This window comes from Brassica napus, chromosome A10, assembly GCF_020379485.1.
Source record: "Brassica napus cultivar Da-Ae chromosome A10, Da-Ae, whole genome shotgun sequence".
In the NCBI taxonomy this organism is placed as follows: Eukaryota; Viridiplantae; Streptophyta; class Magnoliopsida; order Brassicales; family Brassicaceae; genus Brassica; species Brassica napus.
The window spans coordinates 292051-314361 of record NC_063443.1 but is presented as its reverse complement, the minus strand read 5'-3'; the positions used below and the strand labels follow the sequence as shown (position 1 = coordinate 314361).

The 22311-nt window shown below is 34.1% G+C and overlaps 4 protein-coding genes across 4 annotated transcripts; 3 read left to right on the top strand and 1 right to left on the bottom strand.

The window, feature by feature from the left end:
• Window positions 1-7240: 7240 nt before the first annotated feature.
• LOC106396148 (heavy metal-associated isoprenylated plant protein 39) lies at window positions 7241-9280 on the bottom strand. The gene is made up of 3 exons (XM_013836503.3): window positions 8936-9280; window positions 8542-8620; window positions 7241-7944 (listed from the first exon to the last, which is right to left on the bottom strand). The coding sequence occupies exons 1-3, from the start codon at window positions 8939-8941 to the stop codon at window positions 7493-7495; spliced, it is 537 nt and encodes a 178-aa protein (XP_013691957.2). The 5' UTR covers window positions 8942-9280; the 3' UTR covers window positions 7241-7492.
• Window positions 9281-14215: 4935 nt separating this feature from the next.
• On the top strand, window positions 14216-15704 carry LOC106370871 (uncharacterized protein At1g01500). The gene is made up of 2 exons (XM_013810863.3): window positions 14216-15122; window positions 15221-15704. The coding sequence occupies exons 1-2, from the start codon at window positions 14355-14357 to the stop codon at window positions 15449-15451; spliced, it is 999 nt and encodes a 332-aa protein (XP_013666317.2). The 5' UTR covers window positions 14216-14354; the 3' UTR covers window positions 15452-15704.
• A 205-nt stretch (window positions 15705-15909) lies between these two features.
• Window positions 15910-18723, top strand: LOC106370870 (C-terminal binding protein AN-like). Its single transcript, XM_013810861.3, has 7 exons — window positions 15910-16542; window positions 16628-16793; window positions 16892-17022; window positions 17094-17864; window positions 18024-18071; window positions 18155-18268; window positions 18366-18723. The coding sequence occupies exons 1-7, from the start codon at window positions 15925-15927 to the stop codon at window positions 18435-18437; spliced, it is 1920 nt and encodes a 639-aa protein (XP_013666315.2). The 5' UTR covers window positions 15910-15924; the 3' UTR covers window positions 18438-18723.
• A 180-nt stretch (window positions 18724-18903) lies between these two features.
• On the top strand, window positions 18904-20940 carry LOC106370872 (protein REVEILLE 3-like). Its single transcript, XM_013810864.3, has 8 exons — window positions 18904-19451; window positions 19536-19593; window positions 19732-19855; window positions 19951-20082; window positions 20164-20265; window positions 20359-20468; window positions 20538-20597; window positions 20681-20940. The coding sequence occupies exons 1-8, from the start codon at window positions 19258-19260 to the stop codon at window positions 20711-20713; spliced, it is 813 nt and encodes a 270-aa protein (XP_013666318.2). The 5' UTR covers window positions 18904-19257; the 3' UTR covers window positions 20714-20940.
• The last annotated feature ends 1371 nt before the right edge of the window (window positions 20941-22311 follow it).

The window sequence follows — 22311 nt, the reverse complement described above, 5'->3', positions numbered from 1 at the left end:
AGTAATGCAACTTAATTACATAGTCAAAAGCAAAACATTTCTTGATGCTAACTCTTATACAGAATCTTTCACTTGATGTTTCCCGTTAAATTCTTCAGAAAACACTTGCCGCTAGTGTAATGTAAATAAAAGGAGTCATAGGTGATGGGAACTACAAACTTAATATAGACCTGCACTGAAGAAAAAAATTTGGTCGCAGAAAGAAGACAAAACAGAGTTTCCAAGTGATGAACAACAGAACAACTAACTTCTCACGCTTCACGAAACCATCATCTATTAACTTCTTCAATACTCTAGCAATCTAGTTAGTGGATTCAAGGAGAACGTAACTTACAGAGGCAGGAAACTTCAACCACACATACTTCATAGTGTATGGTCTCTCTCAAATTCTTCGATATTAAAAATGTTTACCTCTTTCTCGTGACCATATAACGAAGTACAACCGATGTGTTTCTACCCAATCTAAAATCGAAAAAAGAGTGTATGTAAGTCCAAATCAAATACAAAAGGAGCAAGACAAAAACCGAAGGGTTGACGTGTAATACCTCAATCGCTTGTTTGATTGTTGACATAACCAAGGTTTCGAGACTTAACGAAGGTAACTTGGCACCAATACTCTTCCTAGTGAAAATCTGAACCTTCTTCTTTCAGATCAGTTGCATCCCTATACAGGTGTAATGATAGAAGTGGAGTTAATCGTTTCAATGTTTATTATAGATGAAGCTTCTTCAATGAAGAAGTGTTCACACAGGACGTTTTCACTGACCTTTGAATTCTAATAGTTTCCATGACACGTTCTTTGTCGTGTGTGGCATCATTCAACTTGTGCCTGATTGCTTTCAGTTCGCCAATAATGTCTTCCCGAGAGAGAAAATGAACATTGTCAATAGCATAATGATATCTGAATTCTCTGTTTTAAAAGCAAAGGATAAGAGACTAACCAGTAAGATGTATATTGGTGTTTGCCAAAAAGTAATTATTCTTAATTTCGGAACCGGAACAGCTCCATAGGGAGTGGATTTACCGGGTCGGTTATCTCAGTGTAGGCGGTCTCTGGTCATTGAATCATATGTAGAGATTAGAGTCTGAGAGCTTGAAGTTACCATTGCTAAGCTTTATGTAGGATTTTCTGATGGATGCTAATAGAGCCCTAGATGAGCGTGTCTGCATCAATAAAAGATCTGAAGAATTTTAAATATCCACAAGGACTTTCAGAAAAACATATTCAGTGAACAGAAAATACCTTCTCACAACCAAGGACGAATTAACAAAATCTCTAGGCACGGCTCTGCTTCACATTCCCTGCTTCCCTTCACATTCTCTGTTTCCCAAAAATGGAGGAGGCGTGTGACATCAATATCCTTACACCAACCAGCCTTCAGCTTCATACAGAAGCTGTAGCCATGATTATATCAATTCTTACACATAGTTTGGTATAATAGAATAGCGGGACGAACAGATGAACAGAATCCTCTTTGATGTCAAAAGAAAAAAAAGAACAGAACCCTCTCCTTCAGCTTCATATATATAGTGTGAAAAATTTGTGAAGAAGGAAGGGAAGCTGGAAGGATGTGGAGTTGTAGATTGATGTAAGTCGTCATTAAGAACTTACAATAAATCGCCGGTCAGTAAACCTCTTCAAAGTAACAGTGACGGTTACAAAGAGGCAGGGGAATGAGGAGTACAGTACTCTCGAACTCCAAAATTATTACTACTCTATCCCCATCTGGGCCTACACAAAACATTAGCATAAAAGCCCAAATACAATACAATATCTGCTAAAACATGAGAAACGATTGGGTCATACGCTTTTGTCACAAAACGAAGAGAAAGTTATAATATTAGAAGAAGCCGCGTGTCTCTATTTGCCCATCTCTACATGCTGATGTGGCTTAATGAGGAGAGACCCAAGTCTCCTTTATTATATAAGATATGCTCTTAACACTTGGTAGGTAATGCTGAAGATAGGGCGTGCTTTGGAACGGCTCTTGGTTGATATTGATACCGTTCATACACGTATCAATCACACCAAATGATTTCAACGTGAGAACCCGGTGGTCTGATACATCAATTTCACAGTAAGAAAGTATAATAAATTACTTTATTAATGATCACACAAAGTTTTTCAGGTAATAATCAAAATAAAATTATATAAGACAAACCAAGATTTGATCTATCCGTATGCTCATTGGTGTTGCTGTTGTGTCATCACCCAAATTCTCGCTATAGTGCATAATCTATACTATACTAAAAGGGGGATATAAGCTCCTCTTAGAGTGTCCACGTAGGCACAAAAAATCGTCCAATCAGAGAGTCTGAAGTTACCACGTCATCTCATTTACTTTTTTCGTAAAAAATGAAAAACAATGCAAAGGAAAGGATCGAACCCGGGTTAGTATGACATAAATATAGGGCAAATACCACTAAGCCATTGAAACTTTCTTGGACATATATACAAGAATCACTAAATATGTAATCACAAACTCTTATGTACATTTACAATAATATGGATTCAACTTTCAAGACTCCGATACTTTGTTTTGTAAAAAAAAATAAGTAAGTGACTAAGCTAATATATTCTTTGAAAGTGTGAGAACATTGACAAATATGAAAAAGCATAGATTTTTGTTTTCGTGACAAAGTTAAGAATTTTGTAAAAGTAAGTTTAACATAAAATTTTCGTGACAAATATGAAAAAACATAGATTTTTGTACAATTTTGACAAAACAACTCAAAACATAGTTCTCTAATGTCTTAATAAAATATTATTTAAGAGTGCAATAATTAAATATATCAATTAAATAAATTTTGTAATTTATAGACAAAACAATAACACAACAGATTTTGAAACATTTGTTTAACCTATCGATTTCTTTTCATGAGAATCCAACTCTATACTATACTAAAAGGGGGATATAAGCTCCTCTTAGAGTGTCCACGTAGGCACAAAAAATCGTCCAATCAGAGAGTCCGAAGTTGCCACGTCATCTCATTTACTTTTTTCGTAAAAAATGAAAAACAATGCAAAGGAAAGGATCGAACCCGGGTTAGTATGACATAAATATAGGGCAAATACCACTAAGCTATTGAAACTTTCTTGGACATATATACAAGAATCACTAAATATGTAATCACAAACTCTTATGTACATTTACAATAATATGGATTCAACTTTCAAGACTCCGATACTTTGTTTTGTAAAAAAAAATAAGTAAGTGACTAAGCTAATATATTCTTTGAAAGTGTGAGAACATTGACAAATATGAAAAAGCATAGATTTTTGTTTTCGTGACAAAGTTAAGAATTTTGTAAAAGTAAGTTTAACATAAAATTTTCGTGACAAATATGAAAAAACATAGATTTTTGTACAATTTTGACAAAACAACTCAAAACATAGTTCTCTAATGTCTTAATAAAATATTATTTAAGAGTGCAATAATTAAATATATCAATTAAATAAATTTTGTAATTTATAGACAAAACAATAACACAACAGATTTTGAAACATTTGTTTAACCTATCGATTTCTTTTCATGAGAATCCAACTAAACAAGATAAAAAAAAACAATTAGATTTATTTAATTACCATTTTATTCAATTTTGATTAATTTCAAATTGTAATAATGTATCTTTTTGAAGTTACAAAAAAAAATGTTCTTTCTCTATTACACTAGCATTATATATAGATTCCATATACACAAATAAATATAATATAACAATATAAGCTTGCTTTCCCCGATTCATATGAAAACTTTTTAAGTTATCCACCAAAGCAAATTAATTAAATCAATCAAATTGTTAGAATACAACAAATTAATATATAATTTTATTTTAAATTAAATTATTTAAAAAGTGTATTTTCATTAAAAACAAAATAATAAATAAGTAAAACTGATTTGATGGTAATTTTTATGACATATATATTATGTGAAAGAAATATAAGCTTAATATGAAAAAAAATCTTAAATACAAAAAACTCTAAAATTAACAAAAAAAAACTAATAAAAATTAAACTATGATATCAATTGAAAGCTTATTAGACAATATTAATAAAATATTTAAGCGGTAACTAGACAAATTTGATTTTTTTTGCTAGCCAAAAATTTATTATTATTTTTTTTTGTCATCATCAATTTATTTATTATTAATTAGCATCAGTTATTTCAAGATGTTTAAGAAATGATGGACTTAAATGATATATGAACTATGAATATTAGTACTTTGTAAAGCTGACTTAGATAACACATCTGCACATCATTTCCAGTCCTTTTTGATTCAGTTTTTATATTCAGATTTGTTTCTTGACTGTTAAGAAGATTGATAACTGTACAAATGTCTCATTTGAATATTATATGTCTATAACCGAATCCCCAACATGAGACAACTTCTTAACAAGATAAAAAAAAAACAATTAGATTTATTTAATTACCATTTTATTCAATTTTGATTAATTTCAAATTGTAATAATGTATCTTTTTGAAGTTACAAAAAAAAATGTTCTTTCTCTATTACACTAGCATTATATATAGATTCCATATACACAAATAAATATAATATAACAATATAAGCTTGCTTTCCCCGATTCATATGAAAACTTTTTAAGTTATCCACCAAAGCAAATTAATTAAATCAATCAAATTGTTAGAATACAACAAATTAATATATAATTTTATTTTAAATTAAATTATTTAAAAAGTGTATTTTCATTAAAAACAAAATAATAAATAAGTAAAACTGATTTGATGGTAATTTTTATGACATACTCCCTCCGTTTTTTAATATAAGTCGTTTTAGAGAAACTTTTTTGTTCCAAATTATATGTCGTTTTCGGTTTTTTATGTAACATTTATTAGTAATTAATGTTGTCTGACCAATGATAATATATCTTCTATTTTTCTATTGGTTAAATTGTGGTTAGGTAAATAATTAATGATGTTTTTGTTTCGAAAATATAAGAAATTAATGATTTTCTTAATTTATGTGCATACCTTCAAAACGACTTATAATAAAAAACGGAGGGAGTATATATTATGTGAAAGAAATATAAGCTTAATATGAAAAAAAATCTTAAATACAAAAAACTCTAAAATTAACAAAAAAAAACTAATAAAAATTAAACTATGATATCAATTGAAAGCTTATTAGACAATATTAATAAAATATTTAAGCGGTAACTAGACAAATTTGATTTTTTTTGCCAGCCAAAAATTTATTATTATTTTTTTTTGTCATCATCAATTTATTTATTATTAATTAGCATCAGTTATTTCAAGATGTTTAAGAAATGATGGACTTAAATGATATATGAACTATGAATATTAGTACTTTGTAAAGCTGACTTAGATAACACATCTGCACATCATTTCCAGTCCTTTTTGATTCAGTTTTTATATTCAGATTTGTTTCTTGACTGTTAAGAAGATTGATAACTGTACAAATGTCTCATTCGAATATTATATGTCTATAACCGAATCCCCAACATGAGACAACTTTGTTTAAAAAGTAAATAATTTCATTTTTTTATATTATATAATAAATATATATTATTTACTGATAATAAAAATATAGTTATTCATCTATCACAAATATCTATGCAAATATGTGAATCAAGTACAACAATCAAACAACATAATGATTTTCAAAAAGAAAATTTTAAAAATATATTTATGTTAGGTAGTCTTATTTTATATTATTTAAATAATATAATACAATATTATACATTATCTTTTAGAATTGAAAAATACATATATATCAGTTAGACAAATTAAGCGATAATTAGACAAATTTGAATTTTTTTTGCCAGCCAAAAGTTTATTATTAATTAGCATCAGTTATTTCAAGATGTTTAAGAAATGATGAACAAAAAAATAGGATGTATATAAATGATATATGAACTATGAATAGTATTTTGTAAAGCTGACTTAGATAACACATCTGCACATCCATTTCCAGTCCTTTTTGATGTCTAAATTCAATTTCTTCAGAGCAGTTATTCCACAAAGAGATCGTATGCGATATTGTTTTGATATTCAGATTTGTTTCTTGACTGTTAAGAAGATTGATAACTGTAAAAATGTATCATTCCAATATGATATGTCTATAACCGAGTCTCCAAGATGAGACAAGTTTGTTTTAAAAGTAAATAATTTTATTTTTCTTATATTATATAATAAATATATATTATTTACTGATAATAAAAATATAGTTATTCATTTATCACAAATAACTATGCAAATATGTGAATCAAGTATAGCAATTAAACAACATAATGATTTCCATAAAGAAGATTTAAAAAATATATTTATGTTATGTAGTCTTATTTTATATTCTTTAAATAATGTAATACAATATTATACATTATTTTTTTAGAATTGAGAAATACATATAATATCTTATCCGCGCGTAGCGCGGTTAAAAAATCTAGTTTTCTTAATAGTTTTATATATGACAAAAATCAAATTCGATATTTTTGGAAAATGATTCAATCCTTTTCACTCAGAATAATACTATGTATCTAGATAAGTGTATGTATCTCGGTCCATTTACAATCATCAGCATTATTTTCCGGAAGATAGACGTAATATATTTATTTGTTTCGTAGAAATACTGACATGGGCATATGTTTCTTTTTCCTTTGTAGTGAATAATTCTTTTTGGATTTACGGGAATTTACTTTGTCATGTATATTGCTCTAACTCATGATGATATATAGCAATAATAAAAAAAACAGCCAAAGTTTTTATATTTGATTTTCACATGCACATTTTAGGTGGCTACCAACCCAAAAGGAGCATTCACATTCGCATTTGGTTTCAAGTTGAACCAACTTGATCTATGACATTTATAATCCTTTTGGTTATGTGAAGACATATTATTCAATCTATTGAAAATGTCGTCAAGTTTTAGGTGTTGTTAGAAATAAAGAGTCAAAACTTTAAATTTGATCGAAAAGTACATTTTAAAGAACAGCAAAATCTAGAATCATATCTTTCTTTTTTTACATTTCTAAAAGTGACTCATCAGATGGTCATGAAGGCCATGCCCTTTCGCTTCGTGCAAAACAGAAGTAATTATAAATTAACATCATATTTACAGCTAAATGTTATAAGCCGCCCAACAATATTTATGCACCTAAACGTACACCCACATACGTTTTAAATATAATGGCTCCAATACATATTTTCTGTTTTGCAAATCTAATAATTATAAACATTATTTTGTCGAAGAACAAACAAACAAATAAACAATAGAAACTATAGTACATTCCAACGATATATATACACAAAACATATCATCGAAATAAGAACCTTTTTCGAAACATGAACTTTAAATCCCCGCCCCCATTATGTAGGAAAAGAACATAAGTGATCTAATCCTAATCGACATATCTTAGTCTAAGATATATCATCTATTTCTTATTCTTCTTCTTCAGTATAGATCGGTCCATCTTTTCACATTTTTCACCCAAATTATATTACATTATACATGTTTTTCAACATATAACGCAAGCGTTAGGGTTTTCCTCAATGCTTTGGGCGTAGTAATAAGTTGTTAGATGAGGATTATATGCTTTATACGCCTTTACAAGCTCCAATACATGATCTGGTGGTGGTGGTTGAGTCAGTGGCTGCGGTTGTGGTTGATCTTTCTTCTCTCCTTCCTTCTTATCGCCACCTTCTTTCTTCTCTTCTTCCTTCTTCTGAGCTTCTCCTTCCTTTTTACCTTCTTCTTTTGGAGCTTCTCCTTCTTTCTTCGGCGGCTCGCCACCACCTTCCTTTTTTGGCTCCTCCTTCTTCTCCTTTTCCGGCTCCTTTGCAGGTCCCACCAATATGATATCCGTCATCGGCCAATACTTCCTTAGCTTACTGACTACATTAACAGGATCCACGGTTCCTATCACCGTTAACTTCTTCTCTTTCATGTCCATTGCAATCGAATCGATACCTATTAAAAATAAGGTGAAAGTTACTACTATTATTTTCTTAAAACTATTAAAATTTAAGTTTTTTCCCTATTGATAAAAGTCACCGCATTTTATTGACAATACTGATAAGTAAAGTAAAATACTGTGGATTAAAACAAACAAAAAATACTTGACATTTTATTATAATTGATGGGCACATCTTTCAATGAAGCCATAGTGGCCCTAGATGTGATTTTGTTCCAAAACTTTTTTTTTTTTAAAAGCAATGGGTTTCATTTCACAAATAATTGAAATATGGCGCAACTTTTTACCGTGCCGTCACTGTTGAAAACGAGGAGACAGCTCTGTCAGAACAGCTCGTGATTGTTGAAAGAAAAATTTATACTACAATTTTCTTTTGTTTGTTAACAATTTTCTTGTTTATACGTGTACCCCACCATACAAATCAGAAACTGAACCGGACCAAATTGACCGGAAACAAATGGTTTAATAGTTTGCTTAGAATTATAAGTGATAACTGTACATAAACAGATCTGTAATGTGTACCCTAACAATTTATTTTCTAGGAAACATGCTGACTGCTGAGAACGAAATAAATAACTGATGAGGATGATTACCTGGGAGAGTAGAAACTGTTTTAAGAGCTTTTTGTTTAGCCTTATTATCATGATGCAGATCCAACTTTAACACGATTTTCTGCACAATTATTACAGAAGACAGACAGTTTCAATGAGATTCAGTGAAATATATAGCTAAAGTGACGTGAGCACAAAGATGAGTTAACTAATCTTCTCTTTTCAGGTATATACACAGATTTGAAGGTTTAAAAGAATACACTAAAAACACAACTGATGTGTGGTATACACATACACATACACACAGGGGACATGCATGTGTTTATGTGTGTATGAACAAGAATCTAAACCCGTTTTCATATAGAAATTCAAGTACTAGGAATCAAATCTTGCATAGTGTAGAGAGAGAGAGAGAGATAAAGAGTAAGAGATGAACCTTCATTGCTCTCTGTTTTTTTTTTTAGATTGGCTTTTGTTTGCAGTGAGAGAGAGAGAGAGAGAGAGAGAGAGAGAGAGAGAGAGAGAGAGAGAGAGAGAGAGAGAGAGAGAGAGAGAGAGAGAAGAGAGAGATGCAAAAGAAGATTGTCTCTTAGTTAGAGAAAACTGAGGATGAGAAGAAGAATGAAATAATAGGAAACTTTCGAAGATGATAAGAGAGATTGGACACTGATCTTTTTTATTAAAAAAAAATTCCTAAATCCTGACAACTAAGGGAGATCAAGAGAGAGAGAGAGATGCATGCAGAAAAAAGACTCTCTCAACAATAATGAATTGAATGAATGGTACGAGAGAGAGAGGGATGAAGAGGTCTTCTTTTTGAGCCATCTCATTCGCGTGAGATAAGGCGCGTGTCGTAATTACGTCTTCAAGTGCTGCTCGGCGTCATTTTACTTTCCGACCTTTGGTTTTTGTTGTTTCCTTTTTTTGACCCTTTGAAATTTATTTTTCAACTTATCCACGTCATTTTTCCTTTTTATATTATAAACCAATTCCTAACTTGATTTTTTTTAATCTATTGATTCATTAACGCAAATGGAAGTTTCAAAGTTGCAGACACTAGAAATTAGGCATAACAGAGCTAAAACAAAGGTTAGCCTAAAGCGATACAAGACCCTGCATAACGCCATAACTCCGATCACTTCTCCTAGTCAAGAACAAAGTACCACAACCTAACAGTACTCATACCATCAACAACTTTGTCAGGGTAATCTTGTAGAGGGGAGCTTCTCTCACTGTCAAAGATATGTCTGAGCCACACAGGAGCACCTGTTGCCACATAAGATCGAGTTCTCAGTTTTTTTGGTTACACTTATAGCAATGAGATCAGCCTCTCTATTGGTTACTCTTTCTTCTTTTTGGATTCTCCACCACACAACTTATTGCAAAACTTCCAAAATCCACCGTCCCTGAGGTTTAAAAGATGGCCAAATTCCTAACTTGAAATTTTATAATTATATTTTTAATTCATGTATTTTTCTTTTTGGACGAGAATAAATTTATACTACTTGTCTTTTTATACAATACAATGGTGCCGAGAGACATGTTGCAATATCCAATAAGGTTGTTGGTTGTTTATTCAGTTTTTTTTCTTTGTAAATATGTAAAGGAAGACACAACAAAAGTTTGTTATAGTGTATTTTATTACAATATCACTCTTTGAAATTATGTCTAAATCTACAATTCTATGATTGATTTTTCTCCTGAAATTTATATATTTCAAAAATTATCTAATAATTGAGTCCTCACTATCCCACATCAGTTTCCCAGTTCTACACGAATTCGATTCCCCAAACAAAGACAAATAATATTCTCACAGCCAAAAATCTAATAAAATAAAATAATACAGAAACTACAAGCGTAGTGGGAAACAGCTACAATTTCCACGTGTGCGCCCACGTAAATTAATTTAATTTCTCTTTTAAATAATTTACGTCCACGAAATCAATACAGGTATAGGTTCTTATATTTTTCGAAAATTCTAACAAAAATAGTAATAATTGATTGTGTTTGGGTCGCGTTTTAGCACACTGCGGGTTTAGCGAATGAGAAGATATTATAGTGGGATATGGTTATTTAAAAAAGTCGGCTTCTAATAAATTCAAGAGATTAAATTCAATTCTTAGCATCCCGTCGATGCTTCCATCTTCAGCTTTTGACTTTTAACCAAGTGTAAACACATTTTATCGTATATTAGTTTATCATTTATTCATTCATTTATAGCAAACTTTAGACGAGAAGATAATTCTACATAGGAGGCATTTTATCCGTTGAATTTGATTCGATTCGTTATTCGTTTCGATCCGAAAATTCTGGATATCCGTAAACTTTCGAATCAAAGCAAATATTAAAAATTAATATCCGTTAAAATCGAAACAAATCACAAATATTAAAATTTTGAGAAGCAGATATCCGATCCGATCCGACAATATATAAATAGATGTATATTTTAATTATATTTAAAGTTTTTAATGTATAAAATTATATAGTTATTATTCTAACATATGATTTGATAAATTCTGTTAACATTATTAGTTATATAAAAGTATTACATAAAAAAAAAGATAACACATTTATGACAATTATAATTTTTTTCTTAAGTTTTGTGTTATTATAATTGTTAACTAAATTCAAAAAATTTACAAAATATGTAGATTCACTAATTCTTTTAATTTTTATCATATATATCATGTAAAAAAATTCTACAAAACAAATTTGTATCAAAAATTTAAGATTATTTGTATTAAACAAAACATATGAAATATCCGTAAGTATTCATAAAGATCCGCAAATATCTATTTATTTTCCGGATATCTGTATTTTTCCGAAGCAAATCAAATCGAAAAGTTAGATATTCGTGACATACGAAATAAATCATAAATATCTTCAAAAATCCAGATATCTGATCCGTGCCGATGCCTAATTTTACAGACAAAAATATTTTGCTTTATGGTTTGACCAAATTAAAATGGTTATTTTGATGGTTTGAATATTGTACTTACAGCCGCTAGTAATGGGTTTGTTAGTTTTGACATTTAAAATCACGTATAGGACGTTATAGGTCTAACTCGTTGCATTTTAGTTGACTCCCTTTACTTGTCTCAGACTCTCAGAAATGACGTCGTGCTACTTAGTGAACGGTAAGACTTTTTCAAATGCATATATATGGACATACGTAAAAGGACATTAGATAAAATAGGGAGAGTATAAGATTCTTTATAACTGTACATGTATAAAAAACAACGATCTTAATGCAATACATAACTGAAGACTATAAATTAAGGCAAAAACAAAAGATAATTTTTTTTACTACGGTCACTTTTAAGTTTTTGTCACAAAAATAACAGTTAATTAAGAAAATAACCAAAATAAATTTTATTAAAAATATATTTTTATTTTAGGATAAACTAATTTAGACTTAGGGTTTAAAGTTAAAAAGTGAAATTTTGGAGTAGAGTTTCAAATTTAAGAAAAATAAAAAATAAAAATTAAAAATTTCAAAATGGTAAAGAAGTATTTTATTTTTTAATGGTTATTTTTATGACAAAAACTTAAAAATGACTATTTGAAAAAATTGCCCAAAACAAAATATATGGTTAGTTAATTAACGTTTAAAGCATTATTATAATCCAGCGTCATCGTAAATCCTGACTACGAATTAAATGATGATTAAAAGTTACGAAATGCATTTGGTTAGTTCAACCGATCAACAAACAAATGAGAATCTAAACTATCAGTCAAAATCATACTGCATGATGCAAATTAAACAAGTAAAACCAACTAAGTAAACCTCCGACACGGATCTTAAGTTACGGGCCATACACATGAACTGCAAATTCTATAATAAAGTAGAACGTAATTAGTTTTTGATGCCTTAGGAATCATTTAAGTTCGCCTACTAAACTTGATGATGAAGTGACAAGCCCCGGTCTTTTCGGTGTTATCAAAAAGAGGAGGAAGAAGAAAACATTACAACCGGCCTATAAATATATATCCAAAGCTGGTCAGATTTATCCGACAAGATCTGAGATTGAATGGTGTGTAATCTCCTAATGGTATATGCTCCAACGGGTCACAATTTTTCTTTCTAAAATTATAGAAAAGTACGTATAGGGAAGAATATAATTGCTGTCACTAAAAGAGGATTTGGGGGTACGGTCAATGATCCAAATGAGTAGAATGATATTGCTTTATGAATCATAATTACAATATTAGGTCTGCAGATATAAAACGTGACCTATCTAGAAAAAAAAAAACAGAACTACATCATTAACTTTTGGCAAATGAAACGCATTAGTAAGTTTGGTAAACGCGGAAACATCATCAAATTGGTATAATTAGCTACATATATATACACACTTACTAGTGTATCAGGAACTGAAGTTATACACTCTTTGTTAAATAGATTGTTTTTTTGTAAAAGGCTTTCATATTAAAATGCATAAATGGTACAAGTATGAGTTTTCACTCATAAATTTGAGAAAGTTTGCAACAAGAGGAGGGTTTTAGCACAACCCGAGTGAAGGGTTCACAAATGAAACCTAATAGGAAAGAAAAAAAAGACCAAACTAGTGGAAATAGTTTCTTCGGCCACGTCGACCTTTTTTACCCCTTCCTCTAACATTTGTCCATTCCATTTCTTGAACCTTTTGTGTTGGTTTTATTGGTCTTCCTCCTCTAGTTAAGTTATAACTAGAGGTTTCTCCAACCACTTCTAAACCAGTTTTTTTTCCATAAGCAAGAGGAGTCTCCGGCTCCATGTGGAAATGATGATGGTTGGGAGTGAGAGGCGAGAGAGGACCAACTTGTTGCTCATTTTTCAGAAGCATGTGAAGCTTCGAAAATGTTAACTTGTGATGGAATTTCTTCCATAATTTGTGTCTGAGAGGGCGCAGCAATTGTGGCTGCTAACATAGGTAAAGTATCATCAATCTTTAAACAAGAGGTAGAGTGTACCTCATGTGAGTGTGTGATCGGACCAGAAGTTACATCCTCAGAGGGAGTAGTGACAGACAAGTTTTTTGGAGTCTCATGTGCTTGGTGACCAGAAGGTGATTGCAAGTTTGGTTCCAAGTGGTTGACATGTGAACTAGGGGTGTTTTGCAACAATCCTATATCCACCATTGGGATCTTAAATAGATTGTTAATAAAACAAAATAAATAGAAATTGATGAAACGTACTTTTTATAGAATGTAAATATAATCGTACGAAAACACTAACTACGTACATCAAGATGAAGGCAATGAATGATTTTTTTTCTAAAATAGCTCAAAATCTTTCAATTATAATAAGTATGCATATTTATTGTACAAAAGTGTTTTTTTGTCTCGAAAAAATTTAACATTCATTATAAAAAAAACCCAACGATTACACTACTAAAGACAGTACTACGTCAGACAGTATCACACTCCATGCTTATTCTGCGAGTTTTCTATGATTGTTTCAACGTGCAGATCACGAATTGTTAAAAGATCATGGGTCTTTGCGATTGATAGCATTGGTTGAGGCCCAAATACAAACTTAAAGGAATACGAAATTGTAGCCCAGTTATCATACTAATTAGTAATTAGCATTGAAAAAAAAACAAAAAAAACAGTCACACGTGCGTGTCGTTATAATCCTCGTAAGATTGAGTATTTGATCTTGTCGGTTTCTCCTTTGACCATCTCTCCGTTTTTACCGCGTCTTCAAACAAAATACTACTCTATAATTTTGACCCTTTTTTTACCTTGAAAAAAATATCTCAAACCCCAAAAACCTAACCTCGAACGAAAACGACAAAATTCATTCTCCGTTCGTTCATCAATCGCCTTGAATTCTCTCGTCATCAACAATTGCTTCGAATCCATTTGAACCGATGATTTCGAAGGATCACCACCACCATCATCATCATCATCATCATCCGGATCCTTTGGTCACATCCTCCAAATCATTCCACATGAAAGCCTCCGCCGTTGCGCCGTCGTCGGCATCAGTTCAATTGTCGCAATCGGCGTGGCTGGAGGTTCGTCTGTTCTACGTCCGCATCGCCCCCTGCTTCGTCGAGAACGTCCCCGACTCCCTCACCCTCCGTCACCCCCGCCGTGAAACCGGCGCTTCTCTCGAGGTAAACGGCGTCCGCGTTCCTCCACTGCAGACGGCGTCTCTAAAGCTCCGACGCGACAGAGTGGACCGGGAATCGTCGGAGGTGACTTACGTGAGCACGGAGGCCGTGCGCGTGACGGGGTGCGTCGATTTCGAGGTGTACGATAAGGAGGAGATGGTGCTGTGCGGGAACCTAGATAGAATCGAAGGCGCGTGGAGTAATAACGGAACGGTGAGCGATGCCAAGACTGGGTGGGGCATGGATTGTTACGTGGCTATGCGAAACGGTTCGGGCTCTTCCTCCTCCTCCTCTGCGTTTTTCAGGCCGAAGCTTGGCGTCTCGTCTCCCTCCGTGGAGGTTTATATTGCTGGTTGCTGTGGCGGTGTTCCCGTCATCTTGACTAAGACCATTCAGGCGAGTCCGAGGAGGAAGGTGGCCAGGCACGTGACGCTCGACGCTATCCCTGAGGACGAGGAGGTTGAGAAGGAGCAAGACGTTGTTACCACTGGTGATGAATTCGCCCGCCAGCAGAAAGTGCAGGTATGCTTCTGTGTTGATAGTTTGTTCTAGCCTTGATGACAATTTTTAAGTTAGGATGGAGATTTGATATATAGTGTTTGTGGTTTGGTTTAATGCAGATGATGGAGTCAGAGGTTGGTGACTACGATGATGAGTCTGAAATGAAGATGAGGTACTACCCTGAAGGGATGTACGTGGATGAGGATGGTCAACTCTCGTGGTTCAATGCAGGTGTCAGAGTTGGAGTTGGGATAGGCCTTGGGATGTGCCTTGGCGTTGGCATCGGAGTTGGATTGCTCATGCGCTCATATCAAGCTACTACTAGTAACCTTCGTAGGAGGTTCTTCTGATCATCATCACCCTGAGGCATGTCGAGATGTTTGAATGGTGGTAACTATGAATTCCGCTGTGGGTGGGTTATAGAAAGCAAGAAACAAGTGGAGATAGAATTTTGGTAGATAGCTGTATAGACTTCTTCTTCGTTTTTTCATCGCTTATAGTCGGCTTTTGTTTTTATTCAAATATTTGTTGCTTCGTGTTGTTGTCGCTGCTACACTCTGGAGCTTGTGTTTTCTTCCTGGTCAAGAAGAAATAATATTGACATAGGAAGCGTACATGTTTTACTTGTGTAGTTGGTTTTGGCATTGTGTAAACGTCATAAGCTGATTGTTAACTTGAAACGGCGTCGTATTTACGGCGAGCATCAGCATTTAGTAGATTCGGACCAAATATGTATTGTTGAATTATTTATATAAAATTGAATATTTAGCCCTTGTATTGTTGCGAAATTACAAGATTCAACCCTAATTCCCAATATTTGAAGATGTGTGATACTCTCATCGGGAGTAGCAGCGAGAAGAAGATGAGCAAGATCCGTTCGTCTGCTACAATGCCCCATCGTGAACAGCCGTCTCCTCTCGTCGTCACACTCAACTGTGTGGAGGATTGTGCGCTCGAGCAGGACTCACTCGCCGGCGTTGCTGGCGTCGAATACGTCCCTCTCAGCCGCATCGCCGATGGGAAGATCGAGTCCGCCACCGCCGTCCTCCTCCATTCCCTCGCCTACCTTCCACGCGCAGCTCAGCGCCGTCTCCGTCCTCACCAGCTCATTCTGTGCCTTGGCTCTGCCGATCGAGCTGTGGATTCGACTCTCGCCGCCGACCTAGGTCTCCGCCTCGTCCATGTGGATACTTCCAGAGCTGAGGAAATCGCTGACACCGTCATGGCGCTCATCCTTGGTCTCCTCAGGCGGACGCACCTGCTCTCGCGCCACGCGCTGTCGGCTTCCGGATGGCTCGGATCGCTTCAGCCGCTTTGCAGGGGAATGAGAAGGTGCCGAGGTATGGTTTTGGGTATAATCGGTAGATCTGTATCTGCTCGTTATCTAGCTAGCAGGAGCTTGGCTTTCAAGATGAGTGTCCTCTACTTTGATGTCCCTGAGGTATGTTTGTGACTTGTGAATCGTGGTGTTCCTCTCAATTGGATGTTTCCTTAAATTGTCAATGGCTGTGTTTGCATCTGTCCAGGGAGACGAAGAACGAATTAGGCCCTCGAGGTTCCCACGTGCTGCCCGAAGAATGGATACGTTGAATGATCTACTAGCAGCTAGTGATGTCATTTCGCTTCACTGTGCGTTAACAGACAACACCGTTCAGATACTCAACGCAGAGTGTTTGCAGCATATCAAACCTGGTACTGATCTTTCTTGTCTCGTTACTCAAATGAAGTTTGATTTCTCCAGGAATTTATATTTATGGAGATGATAAAGTTGGAATTTTTTTGTACGTTAGGGGCATTTCTTGTGAATACTGGAAGCTGCCAGCTGCTGGATGATTGTGCTGTGAAGCAACTTCTAATTGATGGAACCATTGCTGGTTGCGCTATTGATGGTGCTGAAGGTCCTCAATGGATGGAAGCATGGGTATGGATTTCTTTTCCATTTGTGTCTGCTTATGCTCTTGCCATTCATTGTATCTTATTTTGAATTTGCAGGTGAAAGAAATGCCGAATGTGCTAATCCTACCACGTAGTGCAGATTACAGTGAGGAAGTATGGATGGAGATAAGAGAAAAGGCCATCTCTATCTTGCAATCTTTTTTCTTAGACGGTGTAATACCAACCAACACTGTTTCTGATGAGGAAAGTGAAGCAAGTGAAGAAGAAGAAGAAGAAGTATCACCTATCAGGCATGGCAAATTAGCACTAGTGGAATCCACCAGTAGGCAACAACAGGGAGAAAGTACTCTCACCAGCACCGAGATCGTTCCTATAGAGGCTTGTGAGTTTAAGGAATCTCTGAGCCCTGGTCAAAACACTGCCATAAAACCTGAAGTAAGGCGTAGCAGATCCGGTAAGAAAGCCAAAAAGAGGCATTCACAGCAGAAGCACATGCAAAGAGCAGAGGGTTCATCAGGAATACATGAAGAAAGTAGTACTTCACGAAGAGATGATATTGCTATGAGTGACAGTGAAGAAGTACTAAGTTCCAGTTCTAGATGTGTTTCCCCTGAGGATTCAAGAAGCAGGAAAACACCACTTGAAGTCATGCAACAAAACCAGCTTGTAAGGTCAAGCAAGAAGTTCATCGGAAAATCAAGTGAACTGCTGAAAGATGGATATGTAATTGCCATGTATGCAAAAGACCTCTCGGGTCTGCATGTTTCAAGGCAAAGAACGAAAAACGGAGGTTGGTTCCTCGATACTTTGTCAAATGTGTCCAAACGGGATCCGGCTGCACAATTCATTATCGCATACAGAAACAAGGTAAACAACTTTTTCTCTTTTTCTTGTCATTTACCTTGCATACTATCAGTGGAGAATTTGGGTGAACAGAAAGTTGAATTGAGCGGTGTCTCATTTGTTAGAAAAGTTATTATATATTATATATGAATGGCTAATTGTATGAACTTGTTTGTTCTCCAGGACACTGTGGGCCTGAGATCATTTGCTGCAGGTGGAAAGTTATTGCAGGTACCCTCTTGTACATTACACAGTTACATGAATTGGTAAGTCAAAAGTTTTGAAGGAAAAAAACTAAAACTCGGTGTATGCAGATCAATAGAAGAATGGAGTTTGTGTTTGCGAGCCACAGTTTTGACGTGTGGGAGAGTTGGAGTCTAGAAGGTTCTTTGGACGAATGCCGCCTTGTCAATTGCAGGAATTCCTCTGTAAGTCTATCTGTCACGCCCCCCATATACAATTCATAATGAAAAAAACATGTTTGTTTAATGTTTTGTATGTGTAAATGGTTAAACAATGTTGCAGGCGAGTTTGGAGGTGCGTGTGGAGATTCTGGCGATAGTAGGAGAGGATGGTGTCACACGTTGGATCGATTGAGAAAAACAAAAGAGAGAAGAAACCAGAGTTTTCTTCTTTTGTGAGTTTCTCTCCTATGTTTTTTTGTTTCCTTACGTTTGTAGGATTCACATATTTTGTTGTTTACGGTCGTCGGTGTCGTGTTGTCTGATTCGTATCAGTCAATCTTATTATATATTCTTTTCATCTGTAATGTGTGTTTGTTTCTAACCTCTTTTCTTTATTCGGTTTGCGGAGTAAGCTAAGATTCTTAGATTGATGTTTGTTTTTGTTTTTGAACTTTATAAGTAATATGTGTTGCTGTTTAGTGTTGGAATTTAGAGAATTGGATGTTTATGCTGCGTTTGTGTTCCAGAAAGAAGAAACCATCTGATGACTGATTTGAAAGTTTTGAGCTAAAAACCACAAATGAGAGAAACTGTGTCTTTTATATACGAGCCACAGCACCAGCAACAGTCCGTTTCGCGCAGGTAATCCACAACTAATTAACTGATTGCCATCGTCAGCCACGTGGCGCTTTATGAGCCGTAGATACGTGACGTTAGGCTTTTGCTTGACGTCAGTGTAAGCAGATGGTTGGCCACATGTCTTGAAGTTGATAGTCCCACGCTGTGAACCAGAGCAACCGGCTCCTTACACGTGTTCGGCTAAAATCTATTTCCCTTTATATCGACCCCTTTCTGTTTCTTCTCCCTACCTCATATGGTAAATAGCCATTCTCGCCTAGCAACAAAGTCACAAACGTCATTAGACTCTCTCTTTCAGACTTGAAAGTGAACTTCCGAGTTTTTATTGTCTCAATAAAACCCACCGATACTAGCCATTCTCATTTGTTTCCTCCATGAATATGAGCTTACCGGGTTTCAGTACTACTCTTCCCCACTCGAAGACAACGATGCCTGTTTCTGCACGGAGCCATACGATGTCGTTCAGCGAGGATCCAACAAAGAAGATTAGAAAGCCATACACAATCACCAAGTCTAGAGAGAACTGGACGGAGCAAGAACACGACAAGTTCATTGAAGCTCTCCATTTGTATGTCAAAACGACCTCTCTATCTCTGCTTCTTCTAGATGGTAAACTCAGCAACTCTCTCATCTAATAATGACTGATTTACAGGTTTGACCGTGATTGGAAGAAAATAGAGGCCTTTGTTGGATCAAAAACAGTTATCCAGGTTAGAATCTGTCTTCATCATAATTACATTCCATTTGATTTCTTCATCAGAATTGTCTTAGAATTACATAATATTAGTGTTTTAGATTTTTCTAAAATTTTCTGAACTCAAATGTTCTTTTTTTGAATTTCTTGGTAGATACGAAGCCACGCGCAGAAATACTTTCTAAAGGTTCAGAAGAATGGGACTAACGAACATCTTCCTCCTCCTCGACCAAAGAGGAAAGCTAATCATCCCTATCCACAAAAGGCTTCCAAAAGTGGTACTAGTTTCTTTTTAATCTTCCTACTGAAGCTGCTTCTGTTATGTTCTGTCTCTTATCTGATTTTCTTTTGTTTTTTTTTTTCTTGGGTGCAGTGGCTCTTACAACTTCAAACGCATTGCTTGAACATGAGTACTTGTACCCCACTGATCCACAACCGGTGATTAGTACTCCTAATCACGGATTAATGCGTTGCAATGTTATTACGCCAATTCCAGTGATCAAAGGTAATATTATTATATGTGCTTAAATTTGCTGTGGATTGAGCTGTTAATCATCTCAAGGGTAATAAATTTTGTGATCTGTAGAGGAATTGGGTGTTCTAGAGAACTGTTGCAGCACTAGTAGTAGTAGTAGTATTAGAAATAAGCTGAGGACGAGAACAGTTACGGAGACGAATGACCAGAGAGGTACAAGATCTTCTGTTTGTCTGCAGTATATACTGGTTACCGAGTTTGTCTTCAATATATGTGCTGATTTGAGTTTGTGTGTTTGAAACACAGTGATGCCGAATTTCGCTGAAGTTTACAGCTTTATAGGAAGTGTATTCGATCCAAAAACAACAGGTCATGTCCAGAGGTTAAAGCAAATGGATCCTATCAATCTAGAAACGGTATGTGACAATCGTCAACTACTCTAGAACATATCTTAATTGTCATTTGACAATGTCTTTCTTCATCAGGTCCTATTATTGATGAAAAACTTGTCTGTAAACCTGTCAAGCCCCGAGTTTGAAGAACAAGTAAGTGTTGCTCATAGCTTCACAGAGTTCGTTAAATCTTTCATTTTTTGGCTTACGGGGCATGATTGGTCTGTTTTTTACAGAGGAGGTTAATATCATCATACAACGGTGAATAGAGAGACCCGGTTAGGTTTAATGAGAAGTGAGAGAGGAAATGAACACTGCTACTCTCTCTTTCTCTTTATGCCTACGGCGACTGGACCAAATGAGTGAAGCGGTTGTACTTGTACATACGAGTCAAGAGTTTAGAATATTTTGATCTTAGGTGTTAGATAAAGCATGTCCTGTGTAGAAAGATACTCTATCCGTTTCCTAATAGATGAACATGTTAAAAAAATTATATTAAAAAAATTATTAAAATATAATTTAAAACTAATTTATTTAATTATAAACAAAAATAATAAATACACAATTGGCTACACAGGTTTTGCTAAAGTTAAAGTTATCTAGATATATGAAAACATCATCTATTGTGAAACAAAAACAATCACCTAAAACATCATATTGAAACGGAGATAGTATATATTAGCGTATGTGTGATAATATTTTGCCACTGCTCGTTTAAGTTTGTTTTTTACGTCTTGAACACTCGGTCACTAGGTGTTTTGTCCGTGATGCGGGCTTAAATATTTTCATAAATTTTTGAAAAGTTCTTTGTATACTATACTAGTTATATTGTGTTTTCCAAAAAGAATTCTTGCGATCAATTTAGTATCATCTATGCATTGTCTACTCTTGAATATATAAATATATATATTTCTGAACAATTAAATATTAAAATATATTAGTGGTATAATTTAAACTTGGGTCTTTAGTCAAAAAACAAAACTTGTTTCCAGTTTATGTAAATAATATTTTTTTTTTTGAATGAGCAAAGATTTAAGGATGTTTATTGTTTTAAGAACATTAACTTGTTATTTTTGAACAATGAAATATTAAAATATTTTAGTGGTATAATTTAAATTTGGATCTCTAGTCAAAAAACAAAATTTGTTTCCAATTTATGTAAAGAATATTATTTTTTTGTGAATGAGCAAAGATTTAAGGATGGTTATTGGCAAATAAATGTTTGAGAACTTTAGTTTTTTTTTTTGAGATTCTACTGCTATAATAGTTTAAGAGTTTTTGAAATATTACTAATTAATTGTTATTGATTCGAAGATTTTCAAATTTCATCAAAATTCTTTATTTATTTATGATAATAGTTTTTCATTCTATTTTAACAAAATTTAACGTTATTAAAATATAATTTATCTTTTTTATTCATAAGATACAACTTTCAAAATATTTTGGCAATTAAAATAATGGATATAAGATTTAAAATTCACTATGTAATTTGTTATTTGAATATCACAACAAAAAATTAAAAAGTTTTTTTAGCTTTAAGTTTTGAGATTATTTTTTAGTGTTTAGGGTTGGTAGAGTTTTAGCATTAGATGAGATTTATGGTTAGGTTTAGGTAGGGTTTTAGGGTTAGGTTTAGGCAGGGTTTAGGGTTAGCAGGGATTAGGGTTAGGTAGGATTTAGGGTTAGGTAGGGTTTTTAGGGTTAGGCAGGGTTTAGGGTTAGGAAGGGTTTACGGTTAAAAAGGGTTAAGTGTAGGTAGGGTTTAGGGTTAATAGGGTTTAGGGTTAGGTAAGGTTTAGGGTTGGTAGGGTTTAGGGTTAGCAGGGTTTAGGGTTAGGTAGGGTTTAGGGTTAGAAAGGGTTTAGGG